This window comes from Patagioenas fasciata, chromosome 4 (assembly GCF_037038585.1).
Source record: "Patagioenas fasciata isolate bPatFas1 chromosome 4, bPatFas1.hap1, whole genome shotgun sequence".
Taxonomy (NCBI): Eukaryota; Metazoa; Chordata; class Aves; order Columbiformes; family Columbidae; genus Patagioenas; species Patagioenas fasciata.
Window position 1 is genome coordinate 34,532,414 of NC_092523.1, and position 20,233 is coordinate 34,552,646.

General features: G+C 37.1%; 1 protein-coding gene across 37 annotated transcripts in view; it reads left to right on the forward strand.

The window, feature by feature from the left end:
- SORBS2 (sorbin and SH3 domain containing 2) overlaps positions 1 to 20,233 on the forward strand; it is a 155,493-nt gene that overhangs the window by 98,503 nt on the left and 36,757 nt on the right. For 28 of the 37 annotated variants that reach the window (XM_071807618.1, XM_071807600.1, XM_071807601.1 and 25 more), the window contains 6 exons: positions 958 to 1,102; positions 3,414 to 3,589; positions 8,756 to 8,822; positions 9,779 to 9,823; positions 11,030 to 11,216; positions 14,259 to 14,373. In XM_071807618.1, coding sequence (XP_071663719.1) covers positions 1,081 to 1,102; positions 3,414 to 3,589; positions 8,756 to 8,822; positions 9,779 to 9,823; positions 11,030 to 11,216; positions 14,259 to 14,373 — 612 coding nt within the window. In that variant the 5' untranslated portion in view covers positions 958 to 1,080. The other 9 variants (XM_071807612.1, XM_071807623.1, XM_071807627.1 and 6 more) reach the window with 7 other exon arrangements.

Consider the following 20,233-nt stretch of genomic DNA (forward strand, 5'->3'; position numbering starts at 1 on the left):
CCAGGAATAGTAGGCTAGAGATACCTGGCCTCATCTGGGAACCCTGTCTGAAAACATGGCTTCATACTCCTTGAAAAGCTAACTTTGAGCTCAGGCAGCTTTTGTATTCCTACAGCTCCAAGTTCTTTTGGAGGGGAGGATGACATGAGAAAAGCTCAATGCTCTCTTAGAATCTCTGCTTTGATCCTTGCAATACTCCCCATGAAAGTGCTGCAGCCCAGATCTGGGGATTCTAAACCTGGGGGCAGGGAAGCAGATTGTTGCCTAAGTACCTCTTGTGACAAAAGCCTAAATGGCTTGTGGTGCTGCTACTATGCCCGTTTACTTAGCTTTCCCATTTTGTTTATTTGATTTTGTTCTGTTGTTTTGTGTTTATGGGGTTTTTTTATTGGTGCTATTTTTTTTTATTGTGATAGGTTACATATCAGCATCCCACAGTCACTCCAGCTGGCTTCCATTTTTTAAAGCAGCTTTGACTCACTCTCTTTAGCTAGTCTTAATGACTAGTTCCCATTAATATCAATAAGGCTTGAGCATGTGCAGTAAGGGGATATGTTTCTTGGAGTGAGTGATCTGTGGCAGGCAGCCTTTGTCACACAGCGAGAGGAACTTTTACTGCCATCGTCATTTTATATTGCTGTCAGACCTCTGCAGACCTTGTTTGTGCTGTCTTCGTTGCTTTGACCATGGTCTTTCTGTCACCTTCCCATGACTTCAGCACGCTTCGCAGACGGCACATACAAGGAGGGAAGGGGGGAGGTACAAGGTATAGAAGAAACAGATTCTGCTCCCCTTGTGATGAGTTTTGTATTTCAGTGAATGCGGATGCCGCTATGGCTGGGTACCTGACAACTGGTGATTGTTGTGTGGGTGACAGTCTTGCCTCGCTCTCTGTTTGGGATGGCAGTCGGAGGGCTTTGTGTGTAGTTTAATGGGATATTGTTTTGTTTCTCCCAGGCTCAGATCACAGTGAATGGGAGCTCTGGCACTGCTGCCAGCCCAGTGAGTCACTTTCAAAGGCCTTTTTCCCCTTCTTCAGTTTACCCTCCACCAGCTTCGCTCAATTCCAACATTGTTATCATGCAGCATGGCAGAATGATGGGTAAGCCTCACACAGAATATTTGCTTTATACCTTACACAACATATTCCAATTCATGTGGTAAAGATTGCAAACAATTGCAGAGTGCTTCACATCCATAATGAAAGGTATTGTCTATTCATCTACACTGGGAAATAAATGTGAAAAAAATAGCATTTATTGTTAGATACAGTAGTCATCATGAACTGGAGTCACTAGTAAGTTTTATTAATTATATGTGTGAGAGTGAGCTCTTGCCACCTTTCTACTAGCTTTACTGAGGAAAGAGTGTATATCAAAACAGCTCAACCTGTACAGCCCCTTCAGGTTTTGCCTTCTTTAAGAAAGCAAGGGCCAACTTTTTACATTGGTTCTCCCTGCGAGTTCCGTCATCTTCAGTAGAAATACTGCCAAGAAAGGGTGAGGCTCTGTGCTTTTAAATACCTAAGCCACGTCGACCTATAATTTATGTATTTTTTTGTACAGCATTGTTAATTTTTTTAATATATTATCAGCCAGATTACTAGTGTTTTGCATAATCAGATAAGACTATACATGCAAAATAATTTGAACTTGATCCTGGAGTTTACTTTTTTGTTGTGCATGTGGGGAAATTAGGTGACAGTTTCATTCTGAGACTTACAGCTTACACAAAAGCTGCTATTCCTATCATACTGATAAGTAGAAAAACTGTATACATGGCTTTCTCCACATCCCAGAATTCTAGATTCTTCTATCGCTTCCAGTTTGCTGATCTAAAGGCCTATCAGTTCTGGTTTGGATATATCTGAAATATGCAAAGTGTTTTCCCAGGACTTTTACTCTTCCATGATGCTGAAGTTATGTATTCCACAATTACAGCATGATTTAATTCTCCTTGCTCATGTAAAAGTCCCATTGATGGCCTCAATTTGAGGCCTACAAAGAATAAAGGATCCAATCCAAAATGTTTTCTAAATTTAACGTCATGAATTTTGGGAAAAAGGCCCAAATATTCAGACATTTGCTACGCAAGTTGCCCCTCACCATATATGTGTAGCACAGGGTTATTTACAGGATTTCAGACTTGAGTAAACAGCTGAAGCAGCCATACCAAATCCAGCTCTCTGCTGTAGGAGTGAGCAGAAATATTCAAATTAAAATTAGAACTTCCACTCACCAGAGCTGCTTTTGGTGATTTATATTACAATTCAGATATTTTGCTTCAGAAGAATCAGTGGATGTTAATGTCACTCAAGATGCAACTGTAATCTTCAACAGTAGTCTTAGAATATTTGGGTTTTACTCCCTACTTTCACTTATCCTGCAATGGACACGTCTCACAAGCACTGTACCTGCTCTTGCAAAAAAAGATGCTTTGTCATAGCAGTCTACTAATTTACTGAAACATGCTGCCTAAAGGAGTAGGGCTCTTTTTCCTGCACACGTGAAAGAAGTACATCATCTGCAGTAGTACAAATTTTCGTATGACACATCCCAGCAGTAAGGTATTTTTTGTTAAATAAATTACTCTGAATTTTAAAGGGACAAGGTAATAGTAGCACATTAATTTAATTTATTATAAAAGAATATTTGTGGAGAGGCATAGAAATATTGCAAGTCACCACAAAACCAGTAGCAGCCTGCACAGTTCACCTAAAGTATCCACCAACAGGTGGATCATTAGTTTGATCTACAGATGGTAAGTTTCTCAGGTCCATTTTTATGGATTATATGTAGAGGCAGTCAAACATACTAACGTAACTTTAAGTGATTAAAATAAAATGTTGGGATTTTTTTAATAATAATATACATGCATCAAAACTTAATGTTTCCAAAGACATATCACATAAGTCTTTGTGGAGGGCTGTTTGGAATCTGTTGCTGTGCTTACAGAACAGCAATTTTCTATAGTTTGCTAGACGTGGCAGTAGCAATAGCGGGGGAAGTTTTGAAATTACATCACTAGTTTCAAGAAATGGATAGGAAAGGTGCAAGAGTTTGATTTATAGGAAAAAAGCTGCTGCCACTATTTCTCAATAGAAATGCTGAGTTTGTGGAGGTTTGGGTTTTTTTGTGAGCAAGATGCTGTGATAAAATATATCTAATCTAGGAAGATCTGAGTGGAATAGCCTGTCTGGTCCTTAAGTAAGTTTTTAATTCTGTTAGTGGAACATTAAGTAGGGCAAAGCCCCAGCTAAGATGATTGATTTTTTTATTTTTTCTTTTAGATGTTGCATATGGTTAAGATTGTTGTCAGTCTTTGAACAGCATACTGAAGTGGGAAAGTGCATTATAACTGCCAAGTATGATTATTGTATCATTATACAATATTCTGTCATGTTATCTTTACAGAGTCCACAGAGACATACTCAGAGCATGTTCAGACTGTTGGCAGCACCACCACCACCAGTACAATACCAATCTGTAGATCCTCAGAAGAAGAAAAAAAAATTACAGTCATTAAAGCCCCACATTATGCAGGGATTGGCCCGGTAGATGAATCTGGAATCCCTACAGCAATTAGAACGGTAGGAAATTCTGGGGAATCTGTGTATGAACTCGTACAATGAATCAATTGTTGGTAATGGGTTTTTCACATTCTTCTAGTCTTATATAATGCAGAATACAGTGTGCGTAATCAGCGAGCTCATGAATATAATATTGTGTGTTGACGGAAAAGGAGAATGCTGATGGGAGCATAATTGGGCAACCTCATGTTTCTAGTTTTAATTAGAAGTAGCCAAAACTTTGTGTCTCTTTCCTGCTTCTCTTGCAGTTCTTGCCTTTTGGATAGATGCAGTAATTGCATTTGTTCTGTTGTTCCTAAAATAAAGTTTATACAGTCTATATATATGCATGCATGCAGACAAGTATACTTATATACACATGTGTGTATTTATATAAAAATCTCATGCTTCTACATTTTCTTGGGCACTGATTCTTATGTCATCAGGGTCATGCAGAAATGAATCATTTTGTTCTGATAATAATCGAAGTGACTACCATTTTCATGGAAGTGCAATATATGATCACTGTGCCCTTGAGTGACACGTAAACAAATAGCGTGGAAACCCTTTCATTGTGCCTAGCCCAGTTTTGATCATCTGCCACGAGTCGCTGCCTGAGCAGTCCCAGGATGCCGAACTGAAGAGTTTTGTTTTTGCTATGCTGAAGCATTCTTTCCACTCTGCTGTCAGGGCAGCCTCTTCTGGCTGGTCCAGAGAGCACAGTGGCAGCGGCACTAGGGCTGTAAAGGAAGCGCTGACTGGCCTTCCCCGCCGGAGGAGCAGCACTGTGCTAGCCGGGCAGAGAGTAAGAAGAGCGGGAGCCAGGATGAAGGCGGCAGAGCCCTTGCAGGTGAAGTCTTTGTGGCAGCTGTTAGGATGGTGGCAGCTGTTGGATGGGTCCGCTCTGCCAAGGCTGACATGTGGGGCTGTGTTGTATTGCCAAGAACTGCTGCAAGGGATTGAAAAATTAGGGGGAAAATCAAGAATTGATGGAGAAAAGCAATAAGAAAAATTCGGAATAAGTGGTAAGATGGGGATAATTTTGATAAGAGTGAGGGGAGACTCCAGCATTTCTTGCTTTATTTTTGACATAAAAAGTAAAATGGTCAGAATCTTTAAAAAATGAAGAAATGTATTTGCAACAATGCTCCAGCTTCCTACCCCCTTTTTAGTTAGATATGTCCCTATGGTCTATATAGGATAAAGTAATTGGTTTTGTTCTTTTTTGTAATAGTGGATTGATCTAAGAGGGTGCATATCAGTTGTATAAGATTATAACAGAAATCCCCCTCAAGTGTGCTTAACAGAGTTGGCAAGCTGCCAACCTATATTTAAGTTTCGGATTGTATGGTCTGAGTCTGTCAGATTTTCTCCTAAAAACATAATGTAATTTGAATTGGGACATTTTTCAGCTGCATTTGCTCTGGTTTTTGTTGTTTCAATTTTGAAATATCTTATAGATTGTTAACTTAGTGGTATAGAAATTATTCTCACAATGAGAGATGAGTTAAAAGATTATGCTAGCATGTGTGTGGGAATGTGTGCCTCGTGTGCCACTTTGTGTCTGTATTCTGCTTCCTTAGGACTTAGCTGGAAGTGAGATTGTTTTCAAGATATTGATTTGAGATTACATTTTAAATGTGCATGAGTATATTTCAGCCACGTGTACTCCAGTTGTGTAAGAACAAAGGTGATACAGTTGCCAGTAAAAGACTCAAATATGCTGTGCCTTGACACCTCTCAGAAGTGCAGTACTATGCAGAGATATGCAAAAGTGCTATAACTGCATTTCCCATGAAGAGTAGGAAGTAGGATTATATCACTCACTCTTTTTCTAAGGTCAATGAGCAATCAAATAGGCATCTTCTCCCAGAAAGTTCAGCATTATTCCATCTGGAGAGAAAAAGAAGTTTGCCAATAGTTTAGTTTATTATTGCATGCAAAATATAGGAGTTTCTTATTCTTCCGTCTTTATGAAAATGACAACAGTCTACCAAACAAGCCGTAAATACAGGTTGACGGGTGATTAGGTGCAATACACACCATGTTGCAGAACACTGTGCTACTCAATGGTAAGCCTGTAAATAAGAACTTGGGAGGAATATCTGCATTCCGGATTTGGAGTGCTTTTCAGGAGCAGAGACATTTTTCCAGCTGTGGTTACCTCCTCTAAGTGTGTCTTTACTCAGAATGTGGTTTGTGATGGCAGTTTAACCAAGTAAGGCAGAGTGATGTTCTCTTTCTATTCCTGCAAACCCTCTCTGTCCAAAGCTGCTGAGAGGGGGAGGATTACTATAAAGCTTTCCCTTCTCTTGGAACCTCCATCCCACGGTAGCATGTTTCCTCCGTAGCACCTGAGCTCCTGCCAGCTCTGGGCAGGGCGAGTCTGAAGCCCAAAAATTCAGATCATCAAGTTCTGCCACTATGCCAAGCCCTGCCCCAAAGACGAAGAAGTTCCAAGGCATTAAAAATCAAGCCTCTGGAAAAGAGAGGATAAAATGCTGCTCATTCAGAAAAGTATTCCATCAAATGACACCACCAGAGTTAACCACCGCCAGAGTCCTAGGAGAGGAAAAAACAGATTTGTGGAAAGCAGTACAACTGCACTGTTTTAGACCATCCAAAATGATTGCTTCATGTCTAACTATCTAATTATTATTCTGCAGACTAAAAAGACTTCTATTCAATAAGAATGAAAAAAAAAAAATAATCAAGTCCCACCAGATTTCCTTTCTGTACTTAGTAATGTAGTATTCCAGCCATGGAAAGAAAGAAAAAAAAAGAGGCAAAAAAAAAAAGCACTACAGAAGGTCCACTGAAAGTAGTAAGTGCCTCCTTTAATTGTATAATTTCTGATGGATTATTAGAGTACCGCAATGATTGTGGACTCCCCTAAGTACCAATTGCAGATACTTCTTATGTCCTATTCATGCTGTTTGGCTGATCATTCATTCACGTAAGATGTTCCAACATTTAATTGCAACAACTATAACGTATGCAAAGCAAGATGGCTTCTGAATGGCTTGGTGCATTGTGAATACTGCTAATTCCTCAAACAAATGTAGGTATGTGGGATTAGTGAATATAAATTGAGAAAATTTATTTTAAATGAATTTAATCTATTCCTTAACTAATCCTATCTGGATTATAATGTGAAGCCAAATTATTGGCTGAGACTTTAAACTCCAGGGTGAGGGTTGAGGGGGAGATAATGGGACAAAAACATTCCTATGTCCATAAAGATGTTGGGAGACCTTTTTCTCTGGTCAGGTGGGAGCTTCTGCATACCTGATCTCTATGTGGAAACCTCCTGTTGATTTGTGGAGGACCTGACTTGATAAGGTGGATCTGGAAAAGTGATATCTGTGGACTTTGTCCCTGGACAAACAGTAGGGTCATAGCAGTAATATTTATGCAGTGTTTCCAATCCAGTCACCTGTCACTGATTTGGAAGACTCTTCTTGGCCCAATACAACCAGAAAGGCAGTTCCAGTATCATGGGACCATTGCAGGTTTGTAGTGCTGTGGGAAATGAGGAGTACTCTGGAGGTTATGCCCATCAGCTTGAATTCCTTAAGACCTTCTGGACTTCCTTGTAAACTTGTCAACATATATGGTCTTGGAGCACCGAACAGCCTACTTGTTTAAAATCCAGCTAAACTGTTCTTACCAGAGTTCCACTAGTATAGATGTTTGATACCTTTAGGGAAACAGTGTTAATATGGTCCAAATCTGCTTCTGAGCATCTTCTCTGTGGCAGAAGTCAGGAGTGTTGGTAGGTAGGTGAAGGGACCTGGTCTTGATATGAAACTGTATCACCTTCATCCCTTGCAAACAGGTCTGGGTAAGAAGCATAACCTGGCACTTAAATATCTTTCCTCCCCAGCAGATCCATGAGTGTTGACTGTCAGCTCTTCTTTTAAACCATTTTTTTTAAATGTCATTTAGTAGCAATTTTGTGAGAACATATATTGATTCCTCAAAATACCGGAGCATTTTCTGCTTAGTCCCTTATAGTAAGAGCTTACCATTGTTAACAAAACTGGTTAATTATGTACAGTAACCGTAACAAGTATTTAGGGCAAAAGTGTGATTCAGTAATGATGGCATGGAGCCAGGTGAGCACACTCAGATCTATCAGTTATTTAGTAGAGAAGAATTTGTGGATTTTCACTTTTCATAGTGAAGAAGAATAGACAGTGATTGCAGATATAGTGTTAGCTAATGCCATTAATGCACATTAAGAGGGGTCTTTTGAATTATCCCTGTGCACACTGAGATTTGAAGATAATTTTGCATCAAAATTTCTGCTTTTATGACTACTATGAAACAAGTAAAATTTTAAGACTTAAGAATAATAATACTGAAAACATGTTTGCCTTGGTGTTGTCTCTTTTTCTGAAATATTATCATCCTATCTCAAAGAAAATTACAGCAAAAGAGAAAATGCAGAAGGGTGAGAGATAAAATTAATTAGAAGCATAAGCAAATGTTGGTGTGAGAAGAATTTGGAAACTTTGGGATTGCCTATTTTACGAAAGTAAGGATAAGTATAACGTAATGAGTGGTTATTGAAAGGTATATTACATTCACTTTTATGAAAATAAAGACATAAATTAAGTTTCCTGGAACGGGAGTTTAAAACGGATAAAAGGAAATACTCTTTGTTTACAATCAAAACATGAAGTTTTAAATATAGTGTTGTCTTAATTATTTTCTTGGTAGTATTCCTAAGTTTTTCTGCATTATTTAACAATTATGTTTTGAAGATAATTTAAGTTGGAACTTACCAGGAGTTCAAAGAAGCTCTTCTTACATGCTTGTAATTGCTGAAATGTTTGTCTTTTGCTGTAAAGTATGTAGCCATTCATCGTTGTCAAATATAGGGTACTAAGAAGATAAATGATTGATCTGGTACTAATTCCTATGTTTCCAACCATTGTACCATCCAAGATCAGAGTCCAAAACTGGCTCAGTCTTCAGCGTCTTCCAGGACTTTTTACAGGAATTCCTAGGTGGAAACCATGAATACACCATTTGAAATAGATGGCATGAAAATTATTATATTAATAAGGAATCAAAACATAACAGACTTTGTGTCCAGAGTAACATCTAAGTATCTGATCAGATCTGTACACACAGCTATTTTTATTTTTTGTTAACTGTTAAAAACTGTATTTTATTTAGACAGTTGACAGGCCAAAGGATTGGTACAAGACAATGTTCAAGCAAATCCATATGGTTCATAAACCTGGTAAGTATGCTTTTGTTTTGGCTGGCTGGTTCCCAGTGGTACTAAAAAATGCACTTTTCTGCATTTTGCCTGGCTGCTATGTGAAAATACAAGTGTTCACCAAGTGTCAAATAATGAATCAAATCAAATGAGTAAATTGGATGATAGATTTTACTGCAGAGAGCACCATCTCCTCTGCTAAAGGCTGAAAAAGTCTAATGGATTTATTTAATTACTAAAACTGAAGAAAAATTAAAGTTATTAGAATAGGTAAGCAACCAGTATGCTACCACGTCACTGGGGAGCTCAGTGAAGTGATCCTCATCTCCACTTTGAGAGACAAGAAACTGGCCACTGTGAGTCTCCTGCCATACCAGCTTGCTTTTGGAGACCTGGTGCGTTAGAACAGCGTGATGGTCACCAAGGATGTCAAGAAACTGTATAAACAGCAGTTATACCCATTACACCTCTGAAAGGAAGGAGACTTTATTCACCTGAGGTAGAGCTTGCATTTAGTATGGTCATACAGCATTAGTGGGAGATTAAAAAATGGAAGCAGTAAATTTTTTGCTATTTTGAACACTAGTCACATAGTAGGTATTTCAGGTTGCTTTTTGTGAAAAGAACAACAACTTAGTAGTCTCTAGTAGAGGAGAGATGACAAAAGGAAGACATTGAGCTTGTGGAAGGGAGAAGAACAGACAAAAATCTGTGATTTGCAATTCACTGCTAACCACTAAGTACACAATATGGGTGACATGACAAGATACCATTTTGCTAATAAGGTGGTAAAAATAGCCTATGGGTAAGTATGATGGGAAAAGAGAGTCTTCAGAAAACACCTATGAGATAAGAAAAATAAATTCAGCATTTGATTGCCTACCAATCTTCAGTTTGTATTTGCAAAAACAAAGCTGCATTGCTGTGATAAACTGGCACATATTGCACTGCTGTAACATCTATATTTCTTTTTGTAGATGACGCCACAGACATGTATAATACTGCATATGCATACAGTACTGGTAGGAATTATTCCCTCACTTCACAATGAGTCTCTTGTTAATGTCAGCAAGTAACAGGGGCAGTTAACTATTGATGCTTGCTTTTGTAATGCATATATAAACACTTTTTATTGTCTTGTTTGGTCTCAGTTGGTGTTTTTTCATGCCTTTTTTCCCAAATGAAACAAAGTTTAATTTTGGTTTCATTCTTACCACAGAAATGAATTGCAGCTGTGGGCCTTTTACTGCAGATAGGATACGTTGTAATACTGTCGTTTCTGATTATATTGCATTTATTTAACTAGTGATTGTGAGTAATGCAGCCTTTCCTTATCAAAATTGAAAGGAAACTGCTGGGTGGAAGTAAAAATGCTAATTACATTAATGGGAAGACAAAAAGACTGTACTGAAAACACCTTTTTAAAATATGCAGTGAGAATGCCTAATAAAGATGAGTCTGTTTCATGATCTTGTTCATTTTTGCTATAAGCACTGGTGTTAATATTATTTAGCTGCAAGAAAGACACATTAATAGATACGTACTTGTTGTGTCTTTCAGAAGATTACAACCATACAGTAAAATTATTTACAAGAACAAAAGTGAAAATGTGAAAGACTGTATGTGCAAATACGGTCCATAGTGCCTTGTGCAAAAGTGCCATTCAAAATTCTTCTATTTTAGTGTCTGTTGCATTTGATGTGCTCTCATGCTGCCTTTTTGTGTACTGGTGAGAGCATTTGTTGTGGGTCAGTTGTTCGAGTTCTGTTTGGACTCTTGCGATTTTCTTCAAGATACGCTGTTGCCTAGTTGTCCTAGATTAACAGTAATTATAAAAATGAAAAAATGTGCATTTCCTGCCTTTTCTCTTCTTTCTGAACATAGAACAGCTGAGGGGCAGATGAGCCTGGGGATCAATAACAGGCTGTCACTAACAGGTCTGATGGATGCATACAGCCATTAACTTCTTCCCTCCTCAAATTAATCATTAATTTATTTTAACTATACTGCACTTTATCTCTGTGTTTGTAGTTTTACATAGAAATATGTAAAAAGTATTCTAATGAGCTACATAGTATACAGCAATGTATATTTTTTAAAATGCATTTCCACATTTTTGTAAGCTTGCAGCTTTATTGAGTAACTGTGAGTTCTTGTAGCATTCCACCTTGTGTTTTATTAAAACGCATTCTCATGCTGTGACTATTGCTGCTTTTGTCTTATATTAGGTAGCTACAGTCCATCCTTCTCTGCTCAGGCACACCCAGCTGCAAAGACACAGACGTACAGACCGTTGTCCAAAAGCGCTTCTGACAGTAGCGCTGATGCCTTTAAGGTCTCATCCCCTTTACCACCTCCACATGTGCCACCTCCAGTACCACCACATCGTCTGAGGGGAAGGTCTACACCAGAAAAGTAAGTCAGAATTTTTTCAAAAAGTGTTCTTTCTATGTATAGTAGTCCAATTACAGGATATCGCAAAGGATAAAATAGCAGCTAAAGAATAATATGACTTCAAGGGACGGTCAGGTGATGTGGGGTCATCTTCATCAGCAGTGTGAGCATCATGCATGATGCTGCCATTTCTTCAGTATTCTAAACAAGTGCTTATTCTTACAAGCAATACCACTGTGAGCATTTAAGGTTTTCATTCTTATTAGCAGGATTGTCCTGCTTGTTGTGTTCCAGAACAGTCTGTGCTCTAGAAACTGTCTTGAATAGTAAGACTCTTGAGAGTTTCCTACTCTCTGAGTAGGAAAGGCCATTTATGGTATACAGTAGCAAAGAGAAAGGATCTAAATGATGTTGAAGAAATTGAAATCCAAGGAAGAGCAAAACTGTAGGAGTGTAGCAGTCAACCTACATTTCCCCAGATCTTAGAAGTGCTTTACATCCCCATTTTTTAAATCTCCATTTTGGTAGATCAAGAAGGTGTTTACACATTAAAGGGCCATTTCAGTTTTCTTGTTGTTTTCCAGCTTCAAACTTGCTGCAGAAAACCAGGTTCCAGTGGTTAGAGTCTAGCCTGGGTAATGTTAATACTTAGCTTGGGAAATAAATGCTTATCCTTCTGATAGAAACATGTAAACTCTATAGACTCTGCAGCACATCTGTAGCTACTAGCTCAAGCAAAAAGCTTTTTCTTTAGTGTTTACATTCGTGAATACTACGTTAATATAATATTAAGTTATTATACACTTCCATGTGTATGTGTATCTATGTATGTATACATTTTATATACCCTGGAAAGGGTAATTTTTTTTTTTCCATTTGTGGCTACAAGCCCATCACTCTCAGTTACACTCAAGTAACACAACAGAATTTGCTGATTTTGTCAGCTTGGATATTGTAAACATTTTTATATGCAGAAATTTAATTATATTAAGCAGTTTCAAATACTTTGCAGTTTGCATAAAATATTATGAGAAAAGAGCATACTAAGTGTTTACAATGAAAACTTTTTGAAAAAATTGGTGGTAGTGGCAATCCAAAAATTAATCCAACAGACAGACATATTGCAGAGGAAAATGAGATTGCTTGATGGTTACTGACTTTGGCTGCTCCTGTTGCTGAGAACACGTTGTCAAGAGGAAATTCTAGGGGTTAGAGCTGGGCTGCCTCCCAAGGACCATGATGTTTGAATTTTCTTAGCAAGTCATACAGAAATGTGGGTTTTGTTAGCAAGGCACCAAAATACAGATCAGCTTTGTGCTGGTCTCTGAAGTTGTGTGAGTCATCATCCTGTACTAGGCCTCGGTCGCAGAAGCTAGGCCTGTTATAGTTCCTTTTGTCAAGCTCAAAAATAGCTGCTTCAGTACTGAATTTGGATGTTTGGCCTCTCCTTTTAATCTCCTGCATGATAAGACAGGCAGTGGAAATCTATGTTCTCCTGGCCAGGGGATGCCAAACGCGTTAGTTACGCTTTCCCTGCTGCTGGCAGCTATAGCTTGTCAATCTTTTCCTGCCCTTGGGAGATTCTTTTTTTAATTGCCTATAAAGCCTGAGTATTTAAAATCTCACATAAGAGGCTTAGGTCCACATGTATCCCAGTTTTATAGCTGGGAGGCAAGATACGGTTTGCATTAACATAGTCCATACGGGATTACAGGCTAAACATCCTAAATTAAGTGAACTGAGTGTGAACCAGAATTTCAGTAGCATCCTTTTTTTTCTTCAGTGACCTGCAGGATAATGCAACTTGATCAGAATACTTCCATTTTCCTGTTCCTTCTCAAAAAATACAACCTTTTCTGCTCTGAAGCTAATTTTTTCCTCAGTGAAAAAAAACAACAGAGGCATGTACAACTATTTACCTTGAAAAGCAGGATGTTTTATAAACAGAGGTGTCTGTGTCCCAGAAATTGCACTCACAAACATACTGCAAACAACAGCTACCTCATAGATTTTTTTAAGGCACGTGACGTGCCTTATTATGTCAGGTCACATCAATTCAAATCACATCAGAAAGGCTGAATAGAACCAATAGAATTTAATCAGTGTATGCTCTCTTTTATTGTAAATACAGACAATAGCTGACAGGACTTTTTCTTTCCTTTCCCCTGGTCTCTGAGTTGTTAGTGGGTCATTTTACACAGAGCTAAATCAAAAGGTATGTGAGCTACAGTTTTCCAAATGCAGCATGAGCAGTGACTACAAAAGCCACCATGAAAAGGTAACTCTCACGGTGATAGTAGCTCGCTAACTATCCGCCAGAAGTGTGTAGGGAACTATTAAAATAACACAGCGAATTACCAAAAAAAATAGAGTAGTGGACGTTACTTTTTATTCTTTGCATAGCATTATTAAATTGAAAGTAAATTTGTAATTACAGAGAAAATGGATACATTTCTGTCCCAAAATCAACTGCCAAATTTTTGTCTTGTTTATCTATTTGAATTTCCAAGGAAACTGGATACTGCTTACAAGGGTATTTGGGAGCAGTTCTACTACAAATCAGGATAAAGAGCATCTATTAGATTTTCACACTTTAAAAATAATTCCTCATTTTTTTGTCTCAGAAAATGTTGTCACTTTTTCAGTATGGACTTGCTATCATATAGCGTGATGACAAAAATATCTACCACCTGCTTATATTAGTATAGTGCATTAAAAAAGTATAGGAAATTTGCAGTTTGAGAAGGTGTGTCATGGTATTTTGACACAGTGAATCGGGGAAGAGTTTAAACTCATCTACGAATTATAACGAAAGTGTGAGTGATCACACCTTCTGGACATCCCTAGTACTCCTCCTGCTGTACTGAATATACCTGCTGTAAACAGGTTACGATGTCACAGTGGTTGAAACATTGGGATTGTAGGCCAAACATTTCACAGCTGAAATTTGGAAAGAGAAACAGTACTGAAATGCATTTGGTTCTGCATTTTTCTCTTGCATGGAGCTGTAAAACAGAAGACGATGACAGCCAGTTAACTCAAATGCTCGTATTTGTTTTTTAGAAATGACTGGGATCCCCCTGACAGAAAGGTAGATACCCGCAAGTTCCGTTCTGAGCCAAGAAGTATTTTTGAATATGAGCCAGGAAAGTCATCAATCCTTGAACATGAAAGACCGGTAAGACACATAAGTGACATGGGTAATACAGTAAAGAGGTCTGGTGAGAGGTCATCTTTCTATTATGTACTACTGATTATAACCACTTCGATGAATATTGAAGGTTCTTTAACAAACATAATTTTGCAGCAATTTGTCTTTATTCTTTCCCAATGGTCATGATGAACATATGAGTTTGGCTTATTTGCTGGACTTAGATCTCCTGTTACCTCCAAGAAATCAAACCACCACTTGGCAAACCTATTGGATGATGAGAAGAACTGTGAATTAATGGAAACTCTTTTTTCTAATTGGCATGCATGTCCACCCTCATTTTCAGTCATATTAACAGCACAAATGCTATCTGATGAATTAATACATAAAAATATTTGCATTTGAGTATGTGCCTAATTGTACGCTTAAGGAGCTTGTGGTCAAATACTCGTCAAGGTTGGCCAGAGAGTCTGTGGAATCTCCATTTCTGGAGGTTTTCGAGACACCCAGACACAGCCATGAGCAACCTGATTTAGTTAGACCTGCTTCTAGCAGGAGGTTGGACTAGATGACCTTTGGAGGTCCTGCCCAGCCTCAGTTACTCTGTGATTACTGCGTGTATACTAACATGTAATTAGAAGTCTTTATTCCTGCTTTCTGAATAAAGACTGCAATTGTGGATTTTTTCACAAGCTTGTCTGATAAAGCTAGACTTAGTGCATGCAAAATGACCATTAACAGAAGTCTTCCCTTGCTGAAAGACACATTCACCCAGCCTTTCTTAGCTTACCTCTGTGCTATCTATCTCAACACTTATTTTAGGAAAACTGTTATGTATCAATGCCAATGTTTTCTTTTCTTGGGCTTTTACTTTGAGGCTGAAATTATTGAGGGATTCAAAGAAGAAGTTTGTGTAATCCTTACTGGATTATTATTTGCTTCTCTATTACAGGCTTGTTCACATAATTAATTTTACTAATTTAAATAAATAAAGCAAATAATTGAATTCCAGAATATGTAGTATATCAGCAGTGTGAAACACCTGTACTAGGCACATTTCCCTTGTGTTTTTGTGGTCTTTGCAGGAATAGAATTTCTGTTAGCTAGAAAGTACTAAGCTGTGTTTCTGTGAAATTAAGTTCTTGCAGAATTGATGCATTTTTGGAAGAGGAGAGAGGCATTTCTAGATGAACTGCTAATAAACCAGTGTATTTAAATGGGATTTAGTATTAATTGTGAAGCTGAACTTAACAAATAATTTTATTTAAAAGGTGATGGCATTTGTTGTGAGCACTTTTTTTGATTGCCATGGCTGCCTTATACACCGTGGTCATTTGCCAGCCTTACCAATGCCAAAGAATAATAGCAGATTCAAGTTAAAAAAGGAAAATTACAGTGATTTTTCAAGAATGGCCTCACTTTTCTAATAAATTACATTTTCTACTAATGTAATGTGGAAAAAAATATAAGAGTTGCAATGCTGATGATTATGATTGTAGATACATTTTTTCAATTTTAGCAAACTACTGAAATTACAAAAAAGTGAGATTTACTGACTGTTCCTGAAGACTTTTTTTTAACTTGCCTTATGCATTTTATTTTTGTTGTTCTCAATCAAGAAGTTGGATTTGGAGCTTTGTTTGGTCCTTAAAGTATTTTCATGTAGAAAAACCTTAGTCATGTTGTATTTACTGAGCAACATCAGTCAAGGGCAAGTTCACACTTTTCTCATCAGAAGCTTAGTCTAGAATTTTAGATTTAGCTGGTGTTAATAAAAGGACAGAGTTCCTTATAGAATAAATTTTAAAAGCTGAGGAAATAATATTCATGGACAGAATGGAGAAATTTTTTTGTTGATTTATAGTGCAGGGGTATAAAAGATTGGATAGCAGTAATTAACGTAGAATACAAGAGGTGAAAGTCATGCTGACACTAGTGTAATGTTATTAACTAATATAAAAACAGTTGGAGTAAGCTATGACAGTTTTATCAGTGTGGAATTGCTGCTGTTGAAAAGATGATGTTTAGCTTTGTTTGGACTGTGTTACAAAAAGAGAAAGACTTAGTTTCACTAAAGCATTTGATATCCTTGTGTTCATTGAATGGGACATGGGAATTGCAACTCACGACTTGTTAAATGGTGGTCAGCAAAGTAAAATGATTTTGCTGTGTGTCTAAGAAAAGCTGACATCTGGAAACATTGTATTAGTTCCAGAGTCAGATGAAATCTTTAAATTCTTAATTGTGTCACTATTACATGAGTTGTCTTTCATCTTGATAATCTCAAAATATTTGATTTTGAATTGTTCTGATGATACTGAAAGAAAATATTAATCAAAATACCAAATATAAAAAGTAATAGTTTATTAATATTGTAAAATATGGACATTTGTAACATTTGAAGTAAAAATTCTTTCTGTACCAGTGTTGCTAAAGCCAAAATAGTCAAAGGAGGCTTCTCCAACACTCCAAATCTTAAATTTTTTGCTGAAATTTACAGCTACCTTATATGATACTAAACAGGAGAGATGAGGTTTGAAAAATCAGCATTCTCATTATTGACATTGATACTACACTAGAATCAGTTATGATTAATGTGGAAATTAAAAATTAGAAACATGGAAAGAAAATAATAAAATGGCATTCAATGTAAAACTAACATTTAGTGGAAAATATTATTCAGCAAATCCTCATTCAAAAGATCAAAAGATGTAAGAAATAATTTTAAAAAAAAATACCTAGTAATAGACATTAAATGGATAGATTGGATAGGGATAGATTATTATCTTTGCCATGGATATGAAAAGATGAGTGTAATTTCAAGGTGCAATATCATGTAGCCACCTTCTGTCATGAGACAGGAAATCAATGTTTTACTTCTCTAATTTGAACTTGTAGGGGTATAAAATAGCAATAACAAGGAGGGGCTTGGGACTGGTGCTTTGAGATTACAACTAAAACTCAGTGACATTAAGTTGTTGAATAGTCTTCCAAGCAATGAGGCGGCAGCCGCTTTTGTGCCATAAGATGTTTGAATTTTGTACATAAGTTGGTACATCAGTTGTACATTTGGTACATAAGATGTTCTGAGGAACAGTGTCTCCAGTGTCTGCAAATCAATACAATGTTCTTATTTTTCTCTAATATTATCTGAACCATATATTTGTTTCCTAAAATGGGTGTTTCCTTTCAGGTTAAATTTAATTCTAGATTTTTTTATACATGTTCACTATACAGCTTTTCTACTGAGTTTGCATACAAGAGTATTTTATGACCACAATAAAATGAAAAACATTACTGTTTTGTCAAATAGCTTGCACTATGATGCATGTCTGTTGTTTGGTGGTGGTTGTGCATTTTGTTGTTGTTGCTTGTTTGGGTTTTTGGGTTTTTTTTCTGTAGTGGAAAATTTGATTTTTCCTTTAGAATATGCAAGTTTGATCACCTTTGATATCTCAAGCTGGTTATCAAAATATTCTACTCAGGGTTATTTGCGTTACTTGAGGAACATTTTATCAATTAAAAAAAACTTTCTCAGTGTGTTTTTAAGTGAAATCAGGAATTCCACATATAGGTATGTTTTGGCGTGACATTAAAAAGTATGTCTTCTAATAAAGATATGGAGAGGCTAAGTCAATTTGGTAGGGGAAAAAAAAGAAGGGCAAACTTCTTCAGAGCTGATATAAGATAAAATGCCAAAGCCAAATAGACAACAAATATCTCAGTCCATTGTTCCAAAGAGGCTTCAGGATGGTCTCTGAATTTGCAAATGCAAAATATTAATTTGACCATGCAGATATAAGAACCATTTAACTCACCAGTTTAAATGCACAGTTTTGATTATTACCTGTGAATGTCTACCTGTGTATATCAAATCAAGCACAGGCAAACCTGCATGCAACACTACAGATGTATTCTTTAAAAAAAAAAAAACAGCATCAGTGTTCTTTTATACTTGAGTATGTTGATACAGATGCTGTGTTGATCATCTGATGAAAATGGCAAAACAAGTCAAGATACTTACTGGTCTTTAGTAGTATATTTTCAGCAAGTAATAAAAATGTTGCTAGATAACTAGATTAAGGATAAGAGTATAGGAACATGACTTTACTGACTGACAAGTCATAAAAAGGGAATTTACCTTCTTATTGCTTTTACCCTTTAGTCAAGCAGTTCGAGAGACACTTTGTGAGAACAAGCCAAGATCAGTTCTTTTAAGTCAAAATGATGTATTCATTTAAGTCTCTTAGAAGAGGAGATAATAGAAAAAAGTCCATCAGCAAAATTGGATCTGAATGCCAAGCGAAATCAATTGCCTGTGTATTGATCTCAGTAGCACAGGGAATGCAGTTCTCCCTACACTGCCAGGCAGCAGCGAACTTGCAGGCTTTAGTGCTCAGTTGCTTTTTGTTTGCTGCCCTCTGCGGTTCAAACTATAAATTAATTGTGTCTGTGGGTGGTGCAAATGCAAGTGCAAAGCTTTAGAGCAGCTTCACTCCAAACCCTGCTATGGAGCACCAGCAAGTTGTTCATCACTGGCATTTACTTCCCATGCTGTTCCCAGGAATAATTCTTCCCTTACTTGAAAGGGACATTGTGAACATAAATCTATACAATGACAGTTGGTGTCCAGATATTGTATGAACAACTTATAGATATGTGAGGGCCAAGGTAGTTCAAAAGGGTTGTTGACCTTTCAATAGAGCAAAGTTGGCTGTCTGTTGCAGTAACATCAAAGGCAGCAAGAAAAAGTGCTGTAAGATGTTTAATTACCTGAAATGGTCAGGAGTATGGCATTATCTCTTGCAGAAAACAGAAATAGCTGTATGTGATTGCTCTGGTGTATTGGTGACAGCTTGGCTTAGGATGAAAAAGTGTTATGTATTTAATAACCAGTATCATTCTTCATGCAGGACCCTGTCTTCTTCTTTGAGGATTGCTTTGCAGGTCACACCATAATTAGTGTCTAAGTTCTGATAATTGCAGTTGTGGAGGACAAATTTTAAACTCAGAAATATCTTTAACAAGAGGCTTTCATTAGTTTCAGAGATCTTTAAGCCAGCAGTTCACTGTAAGTCTGTGCTGCGTGACAGCTTACGTCAGATCCTACAAAGACACTGGAGTTATTTAGAAAATAATTAATGTAACCAAGTTTACAGTTGATTAGATACCCCATTGAGAGCTCTACTGTTTTGCACTGTCATGTTTTCATGCTACTTGAATAAATCCATCAATTACTCTTCTCTTTCATTGAAAAATTTTGTTAATGCAATCTTCGATTGCTCCTTATCTCTTTGCTGTGAGAATTTTCAGATGAAAACAATGTATTTCACTGTGCAAAAAATGCTTCATTGTGTCAACAAGGCTGCAGGAGATAAAGCATTACAAAATACTGCTAAAACAAATATTATGGAATGCATAATTTTTTTTTCTCTACTTTTGACCATAGGATTTAAAATATAACACTTTTATTTCATATGCTGAAGTGGCTTTTTACTACAGTCATGCCTGCATGATGCATATTCTTTATCTCTGCTCAGCACTTGCTTCAGTACAGCAAGATCCAGAATTAACATGCTTTGTGAGAAGACAAGGAATGACCAAAAGCAATACTTACAAAATTATGTCTTCATTGCTGACCAGATGGGCAATTTCTTGCCTATGCTGAAGATGACAATCATTTAAACCATCTTCTTAACAAGGAACCTTTAGTAGCATTAAATATACTTAAGTAATGCAGTGATGTTTACAGAAGTGGTCAAAGAGCCCTCTTAGCTTTAGAAGAGTAATTTTAAAATGTTTTATGTCTTCCAGTCTTTGGAAGAACAGCAACAAAAAGAAAGGTATTAAAGCTACCAGTCAATGACAACTCTTGAACAAGAATATT